This window comes from Sinocyclocheilus anshuiensis, unplaced genomic scaffold (assembly GCF_001515605.1).
Source record: "Sinocyclocheilus anshuiensis isolate Anshui unplaced genomic scaffold, SAMN03320099.WGS_v1.1 scaffold2210, whole genome shotgun sequence".
Taxonomy (NCBI): domain Eukaryota; kingdom Metazoa; phylum Chordata; class Actinopteri; order Cypriniformes; family Cyprinidae; genus Sinocyclocheilus; species Sinocyclocheilus anshuiensis.
Window position 1 is genome coordinate 134938 of NW_015558698.1, and position 9863 is coordinate 144800.

The following is a 9863-nucleotide window of genomic DNA, read 5'->3' on the forward strand; positions in this document are numbered from 1 at the left end:
CTCACACACACACACACACACACACACACACACTCACTCACTCACAGAGACACACACACACACTCATTCATTCACTCACTCACTCACAGAGACACTCACTCTCACTCACTCACGCACTCACTCACTCACTCACTCACAGAGAGACACACACACACTCATTCATTCATTCACTCACTCACTCACTCACAGAGAGACACTCACACTCACTCACTCACTCACTCACTCTCACTCACTCACGCACTCACTCACTCACTCACTCACTCTCACTCACTCACGCACTCACTCACTCACTCACTCACTCTCACTCACTCACGCACTCACTCACTCACTCACTCACTCTCACTCACTCACGCACTCACTCACTCACTCACTCACTCTCACTCACTCACGCACTCACTCACTCACTCACTCACTCTCACTCACTCACGCACTCACTCACTCACTCACTCACTCTCACTCACTCACGCACTCACTCACTCACTCACTCACTCTCACTCACTCACGCACTCACTCACTCACTCACTCACTCTCACTCACTCACGCACTCACTCACTCACTCACTCACTCTCACTCACTCACGCACTCACTCACTCACTCACTCACTCTCACTCACTCACGCACTCACTCACTCACTCACTCACTCTCACTCACTCACGCACTCACTCACTCACTCACTCACTCACTCACTCACAGAGACACACACACTCATTCATTCATTCATTCATTCACTCACTCACTCACTCACTCACAGAGACACACACTCATTCATTCATTCACTCACTCACTCACAGAGAGACACTCACACTCACTCACTCACTCACTCACAGAGACACACACTCATTCATTCACTCACTCACTCACTCACAGAGACACACACTCATTCATTCACTCACTCACTCACAGACACACTCTCACACACACACTCACTCACTCACTCACTCACAGAGACACACACACGCACTCATTCATTCACTCACTCACTCACAGACACACTCTCAGACACACACTCACTCACTCACTCAGAGACACACACACTCATTCATTCATTCACTCACTCACTCACTCACAGAGAGACACACACACACTCATTCATTCACTCACTCACAGAGAGACACACACACACACCAGAGTGTCCAGAATCATCAAAACACATTCACACTAGGGATGTAACGATTCACTCAACACACGATTCGATTTTATCACTATTTTTTTAACAAAATTGAAGATTGAAAACATTATACAGTAAATGAAAAGGTGTCGTTTTATAACCCCAAATCAAATAAGTAAGTTACACAAATAAAATAAATCTCTTAATATGAACAAACTAAGGCTTTGTCTGTGCATTAAGCATCATCCAAACAAAGATGCAGCATGAGCAGTTTTTAATCTAAATTAGACTATAATTTTGAAATTTGAAGCAAAAACAGAATGGTCTGACTTTAGTTTTGTGAAACTATACTACATAAAACATATCTGAACGAAACAGCAGATGAGCTGAATAAGACGCAGAGCAGCGCTGCGCTTATGAACAGCAATAATAGCTGATAATACCTAACCCTAACAGCTGATATTCAGACCAACAGAAACGACTGCGAGTGTGATATTACTAATGCAACACTTCAATAAACAAGACCTTCATGTGAGTACATTTTTCAGACTGAATTTTGCCAACGAAAACAGTTCCAGATGAAGTCAAAGCAGAATCAACTGGAGCAACATGCAGTGTTTCTGTAGCTCAGACAGTAGAAAGTGGTGATAATAGCAGAATGCTTTGGGTTTAGTGTTCGGGGAATGAATGAACTGATCATACGTACACCTTGAAGGAAATGTCTGTCTTATTCATAAATGAAAACACCCTGAATGAATCATTGTTTCTGAGCAAATTGATTGTGTGAATGATTCAGTGACTCTAGGACAGTCTACTGGTGTAATGATGATAAATCCCCAGCACTAATGAGCACAGACTGACAGTCTGTCTGAAACAGTGCTTCTATATCTGCACTCCTGTAACGCTGCTGGAGCAGTCAAAGAAAGACCAGAACTAATGGTTGTGTAATATAAACTCGAAGCATCAGTGCCAGCTTTGATCAGGACTGGAGCTCAACGGCTGTGATGTGACCGTGATAAGGGTTTTGTGTGTGTGTGTGTGTGTGTGTGTGTGTGTGTGTCTGCGCGCAGCTCTACAGAGATGGAGCATGAGGTGGCGTGTCTGGACATCACTCCTCTGGGCGAGAGCGCAGGAGAGTCCAGCATCTGTGCTGTGGGGCTCTGGACCGACATCTCAGCCCGCCTGCTCAAGTTACCCTGCTTCAGCCCGCTGCACAAAGAGATGCTGGGCGGAGGTGAGACACACGCACGCACGCACACACACACACTCACAGAGATACACACTCACTCACACACACACACAAACACACACATGTCTGGTTTGCTATCCTTGTGGGGACTCTCCATAGGCGTAATGGTTTTTCTACTGTACAGACCATATATTCTATTGCCCTACACCAACCCTACACCTACACGCACACTCACTCACTCACAGAGACACACACACACTCACAGAGAGACACACACACTCTCTCTCTCACACACACACACACACACACTCACAGAGACGCACACACAGACGCTCATGTTCATGACACTACACACACACAGAGGTGCTGTGAAAACATTCCCCAGAGAGAAGCTTGAACAACACACTTTCTCTTTCCTTCGCACTTTATTTCTATTTATTCACCTTTGTATAAGAAGCTTTTATAAAGCTCTTTTCCCAAACTCAAGCTGAAGTCTTTGAGACATTTCAAACAAAAAACATGGTGCGGGTGTGAGAGTGCCACACTGCAGCACTCAGGCTAATGGTTATGTATGGTGTCACGCGGGACATGTTCCTGGGCTCTGAAACAGTCTTCAGGTCTGGAGCGGGTCCTCTTTCAGCGTGTCGCTGTGGTCAAAGACACCTATCTAGGTCACGTTCATACAGACAGAGAAATCAAGACAAACCACGCCATCATGAGCTGGCTGGAGTTCACTCGCTGGAAAACACACAGCTACAGTTGTTGTTTAGTTCAAATGATCAATTTGAGTGTTTAAAATATCTCCACATATATCAGGAGCTTGAGGAATGCACACTTTATATCCTATAGTCCCAGTGAGGCGTATCAGAGCAGTGCTTATTCCTGCATCTTTACCCTTTGCAGCTCTTGAGATGCATGTTATAAAGGTAACAGCGCTTATTTAGCTTATTTAGCTTACTTATTTAACGGTGCTTTTATTAATAATTGAATTAACTGTCACTTTTGATTGAAAGATATTTCTGTTGCTGTGTATGATTAATGAATGAAAGTGTCTGGAGAAGCTTGAGCGTCAGACGGTCATGAAGTGTGCAGTGTGAATGTATTTCTGCTGTGCTCAGGGTTAATGCTGGATATAGTTAGTGTAAGTGAGCCTTAAAATGTGCATAATGTAAACATCTGAATAATGTTGGTACTCCGTTTCCTATATGAGATTATAGATTCACAGCGTGTTGTGAAAGACAGTGCTGTTGTTTTGATGCCGTTTGGTGAATGAATCTGAAGAGCGTCTGAAGCATGAATGTGTTTGCTGAGCTGAAGAACATGTCACATGTCTCTCACTGACCGCTGATCGTGTGTGCTGTAGAGATCATCCCTCGCTCCATCCTCATGACCACGTTTGAGGGCAGTCATTACCTGCTGTGTGCGCTGGGAGACGGGGCGCTTTTCTATTTCGGACTGGACATTCAGACAGGTGAAAGCAACATACACACACGCTCTCTCACACACACACACTCACACTCACACGGTTAACAACCATCTACTCCATCGGTTCCTCTGAGCACTTTGAGGAGGATAGTCAACATGACATCTAATGGACTGTTTAATTTATTAACATGTTTCTGGCTTGTGAATGATTCATTAGAACACATTATGTACAGTAAACGGTCAAATGTTTGTTGCAGGATTCAAGAATTTTTTTCTATAGAGGTTCCGGTTTTTCTTGTCCTGTTGAAATTTTCCACTGGCCTCACCACAAAAATGTTTTGGATCCATGTAACCTTTTATTGTGATATAATGGCGCTTTTCCACTGCATGGTACGGCACTGTACGATTCGGTTTGGTTCACTTTTGGGGTGTTTTGGACTTTTGGACACGAGACACCAGAGCTGCTAGAAAAAAATCACAGCCAGCGAAGGGTCAAATGCATGTTTTGAACGAGCACACCTATTTAACAACCAAAAAATGGCTGTTTGGTGGTGTGTTGAGGAAGTACAGACGTTCCTCTCGTTGACAGCCGAGGAGCTTGATGGGGTGATGTGTATGATCCTGCCCACTCTAAAGCGGTACTAAACTGCAGTGGAAACGCAAACCCAGCCGAGCTGTACCACACAGTGGAAAAGCTCCATAAGATTGGTGTGATACCAGCATTTGAGTTACCAGTTACCAATTTCACAATTCTTGATTCTAATTTTGATACCACAGCAAAAACTAATATAGCTCAAACGTCATTAAAGACAAGTAAACAGTAATAAAATAAGAACAAATAAACTAATTACACGCAATAGCGCAAATAAATACAGTAGAACAAATAAATTAAACAGTGCTTCAAGGTTTTCAGGCTTATCTAGCTCTTTTTACTCGGGTAAGAAATACTAGAGATTGAATTAAGTAATGCATGTATATGTTTTGTTGCAAAATTCAAATTTAATTGAGTTTTAAGAGGATTAAATTCCATTGTCACACCCTAAGCTCTTAGTGTCTGATGTGGCGTGTGTCGTTCTGTGCAGGGGTTTTGAGTGAGCGTAAGAAGGTGACTCTGGGCACTCAGCCCACGGTTCTGCGCACCTTCCGCTCGCTCTCCACATCTAATGTGTTCGCCTGCTCCGACCGGCCCACCGTCATCTACTCCAGCAACCACAAACTGGTCTTCTCTAACGTCAACCTGAAGGAGGTCAACTACATGTGCCCACTCAACTCTGAGGGATACCCCGACAGGTACGACACGAGAAAGATCAGGCCTGTTCTTATCAGCGAACACATCTGTAGTGAAAGATGGAGCGGTGACTTTGATTTCCTCTTCCTTCTGTCACAGTCTGGCTCTGGCCAACAACAGCACTCTGACCATCGGCACTATCGATGAGATCCAGAAGCTCCACATCCGAACCGTTCCTCTCTACGAGTCACCCAAGTGAGTGTGTCCTCCGACAGGAACACATCCAGACTGCAGCTCTTAGCTTTGCTGGAAAGATTTATCGCTGCACTAAACCAGGGATGTCGATGATTAATCGCTAATTACAGTTAATAATTTATTAGATTAAGCTTATCAGGTGTCATTGTGTAATTATGAGAGCGAAAGCTGACTGGAGCTGTTGCATTTAATTCATGCTCACTACACACACGTCCTTGAAATGCTGGAGTATGATGTCATGAGAATCGTGCATTTACTTTTAAAGTAAAGATGATGTGCGCTACAGACGCATGATTGTGTGTTAAAGTACAGCACGACGACAAGCATGCTGTCTTTTTTCAGTGCTGCTCTATTTCTAATAAATCCAGCCCCTCAGCTTTTATTTAGTGGCCGGTGTCATTAGCAGGAACTTACTAAAAACATGCTTGTCTCTCTGAGGGTTAAACCGCTGCTGAGTGATCTAATGACACTTTGTAAAGGCCAAATAAAACCATGTTCAAACTGCTGATATTCATGATTTAATTTGCTATTGCCGGCTAAAGCGATGGGAGTCTTTAGTTAATAATCAGCAGACTCAGTCAGTGATGGTGTGTGTCGTTGCAGGCGGATCTGCTATCAGGAGGTGTCTCAGTGTTTCGGAGTTTTGTCCAGTAGAGTAGAAATGCAGGACACCAGCGGGACCACGGCAGCCGTGCGGCCCAGCGCCAGCACACAGGTGTGTGTGTGAGAGAGTGAGTGTGTGGGAGTGAGTGAGTGGGAGGGAGCGTGCGTGCGTGTGAGCATACATGTGAGAGCGTGAGTGCGTGTGTGAGTGCGTGTGTGAGTGCGTGTGTGAGAGCGCGTGTGTGAGAGCGTTTGTGTGTGTATATATATATATATATATTAGAGAGAGAGAGAGCGTTGTGTAGTAATGTGTGTGTGTGTGCTCAGGCGCTCTCCAGCAGCGTCAGCTCCAGTAAGCTGTTTCCCAGCAGCACTTCTCCTCACGAGACGTCGTTTGGAGAGGAGGTTGAGGTGCACAGTCTGCTGGTGGTGGATCAGCACACGTTTGAGGGTAAGTGTGAGCGCTGTCAGCTGGAGTGTGTGCGGGCGTGACGTCTGACGCTCTCTCTCTCTCTCTCTGCAGTGCTGCATGCGCATCAGTTCCTGCAGAACGAGTACGCGCTCAGTATGGTGTCCTGTAAGCTGGGCAGGGATCCTGCCATCTACTTTATCGTCGGCACGGCGATGGTGTATCCGGAGGAGGCGGAGCCTAAACAGGGCCGCATCATCGTCTTTCACTATACAGATGGTAACCGTCAGACACACCCCTGATTATTTTCCACAAAGTTATTAAATGTTTCTCTAGGTGTTTCTACAAACATTGTGGCTATTTCAATGATGAGTGTACTTTGTTTTTTACACATCCGCTAGAGTATACATGCAGTGTGTGTGATGCAGGTTTCATCCTCATCATTAGAACAGCTCGTCTCAAAACCGAAGCATACTTTGAGTCTCCTCAAGCTTTTACCATTTCATATTAATATAAACAAAACTGCTCAAAGACTAGGGCTGTGCGATTAATCGAAATCGTCATAAAATCGCGATTTGAGCACGCACGATTTCTAAATCGTTTTATAGCACGATTTTCCACGCCCCCGACCTCCCACAGTACGCTATCCGAACCAATCAGAATGCAGCCGATCGTTTCCGTACTGAGTCTGTTTCTGCTGTGCTGCACGTGCTGAAAGTGACAGTGCATTATTTGCGGTAAAAAATAACATGGATCGACACGGAAATGTAGTAATTACACCATAAATGCATATATTAAAGTCTACTGTTTCACAGTCAACACATGGCTTTTTGGCTAGATTTAAAACAAGGAAAAGTGCACTTTTAGATAAACAAGGCAAACAGCTTTTTGATAAAGCTCTAATTGGTTTTATTTTTGACTTTGACTGTAAAGCATGTCTGTGTGTGTCAAAATCGTGTTTAAAATCGAAATCGCAAAATTGATCAAAGAAATCGCGATAGGTTTTTTTTGTCCATATGTGATTTCAATCCCAACTGGATGAGTGCTGTTGAAATCCTGGATGATGACAACTTCCTCGGAGCGGAGAACGCTTTCAATCTGTTCGTCTGCCAGAAGGACAGGTAATGGATCGAGTGGGAAAGTGTGATCGGTGAAATCCTGGTTCAGTCATAATCCACATGATCGTGAATTTTGCATGAGGGGGACAGATTTTACATCTGGTTGATAGCTCCAGTTCGTCATGTTGAGCAGCAGAAAGCTGCTTGGATTGAAAGTGACGTCTGAAGCTGTGCTTCATTCACTGCATACACTGATGTGCCTTAAAACCACTTAAGCTCGGGGTGTTTTTTGGTATTTTCGCCTAAATTTAACATACTCAAATTCAAATGTTTACCCTGCACACATACAATGGAGGAAATGAAAAAAAATGGTTAACATTTTTAAAGACATTTTGGACCCGTATCCGGGTCCGCAGAGTTTAACTGGTTTTAAAGGGACAGTTCACCCAAAAATGAAAATTACCCCATGATTGACTCACCCTCAAGGCATCTTAGGTGTATATGACTTTCTTCTTTCAGATGAATCCAATCGGTGTTATATTTAAAAACGTTCTGGCTCTTCCAAGCTTTATAATGGCAGTGAATGCCTGTTATTTTTTTAATAGTCCAAAACAGTCCAATAAAGCGCATCCTTCCATAATAAACAGTGCCTCACACGGCTCCGGGGTGAATAAAGGCCTTCTGTAGCAAATCAATGTGCTTTTGTAAGAAAAATATCCATATTTAAAACGTTATAAACCGTAATCTCTAGCTTCCACTAACTGTCATACGTTCACAATAGAACGGCGTTTCGGCGGATGATGTAGGACGTCGGCGTAGCGTTAGCTCCGGTGAAAAGTGACAAACGCAGAGGAGAGAGCAAAACAATACGCTGGTCACGAATTAGAAGTACAAAACAAGAATATAAAGGAAAATGTAGGAGGATTTTGATATAAGCCAAGAGGAGACTGGTTTTCCTTTGCTAAAGTGAGAAAACTTTGCTTCCTTTGCTCCTGTAAACAAACGTTGTTTCTCGCGAGACTAGCCTGTTCTCACCGGAGCTGCAACAGATCTGACTCTGCTGCAGCCTAGAATTAAACCGCTGGTCTCGTCTGGCCAGAGGAGAACGGCACACTATTTCCCTGTTTAATACTGTAAAGCTGCTTGGACACAATCTGCATTGTAATAAGCACTATATAAATAATGGTGTGTGGCACTTTTTACTATGGATGGATGTGCTTTATTGGATTTCTTTTGAACTACTGAAAAATAACAGCCGTTCACTGCCATTATAAAGCTTGGAAGAGCCAGGATGTTTTTAAATATAACTCCGATTGGATTCATCTGAAAGAAGAAAGTCATATACACCTAGGATGCCTTGAGGGTGAGTCAATCATGGGCTATTTTTGTGTGAACTAACGCTTTAAGGGAAGTGAAAGAGTCGTTGAGGGTTGTTTGGTTGTGTGTCCTCCAGCGCGGCGACTACAGACGAGGAGCGGCAGCACCTGCAGGAGGTGGGTCTGTTCCACCTGGGAGAGTTTGTCAACGTGTTTTCACACGGATCTCTGGTGCTGCAGAATCTGGGCGAGAGCTCGACGCCGACACAGGGCTCGGTGCTGTTCGGCACAGTCAACGGCATGATCGGTGAGCTTCTGTCCGTTCACTCGCACAGCAATCCTGTAACGCCGTCATACTGTCATTGTTCAGCCTGCTTCAGCGGCCGGCCGCGAGACTGAGCCACAGAAGAAGATTTAACTGTTCTGCTGTATCTGTGAGGACTGATTTACATGTGTGAGAGATGAAGAAACAGAGCGAGACGTGTCCAAATACAGTGCTATCAAGAGCTGTTTGTCAGGAATGAGGTGAAGCAGAGTTTAGTTGTTAGCTGTGGAGCTGTTTTACGTTCATATCAGACTCGTTATGAAGAATCTGAAGCAGCTTTCCTTTGTAACACCGTGTCCTGACTCCACACGACAAGCGATTTGTGTCCACAATCAATCAGATACCACAGCCAAGCAGAAGTTTATAATCTAACTCATAAATATTAAACCTTTTTAACATTATTAAATGTACATACTGAGTGACTGATACCATCTTTTTTTTATGGAGTACACTCGTCGGTTAGCAGTAAGTTCACAGTTTTAACGTACATGTTTGCTTTCATTTATTTTCAAGATCTGAGGTAAACTATCTGTTGTTGTTTTCAGTATAGCAATAAGCTCACACAAAATTATATTCAAACTCGCATTAGACACGTTTAAATTTGAATAAAGCACATAATCACCTGAGATTATCACTGTCATATAGTTTATATGATGTTGTTCCATCCACAGCATCACAGAAATAGAAACCGTTTCTGAATTAGAAATGTTGCGTGTCGCCGTCGCGTGTAGTTTGGACACAGTGTAAGATTTCCAGAGATATTCAGCTGAATTTCCAGATAAACTGCATTTTGATCTACCTTGATGTCATTACTGTGATGTTGGTTGTGTAAATGTGAGTTTTGATGATGATTTGTTGTGTGTTTGAGGTTTGGTGACGTCGCTGTCGGAGGGCTGGTACAGTTTACTGCTGGATCTACAGAACCGACTCAACAAAGTCATCAAGAG

General features: G+C 43.8%; 1 protein-coding gene across 1 annotated transcript in view; it reads left to right on the forward strand.

Moving 5' to 3' along the window:
• LOC107681436 (DNA damage-binding protein 1-like) overlaps positions 1-9863 on the forward strand; it is a 19785-nt gene that overhangs the window by 8238 nt on the left and 1684 nt on the right. Inside the window, 10 exon segments of the mRNA XM_016477740.1 lie at positions 2179-2342; positions 3661-3768; positions 4805-5012; positions 5110-5205; positions 5809-5920; positions 6136-6259; positions 6332-6745; positions 7236-7338; positions 8729-8898; positions 9785-9863. Coding sequence (XP_016333226.1) covers positions 2179-2342; positions 3661-3768; positions 4805-5012; positions 5110-5205; positions 5809-5920; positions 6136-6259; positions 6332-6745; positions 7236-7338; positions 8729-8898; positions 9785-9863 — 1578 coding nt within the window.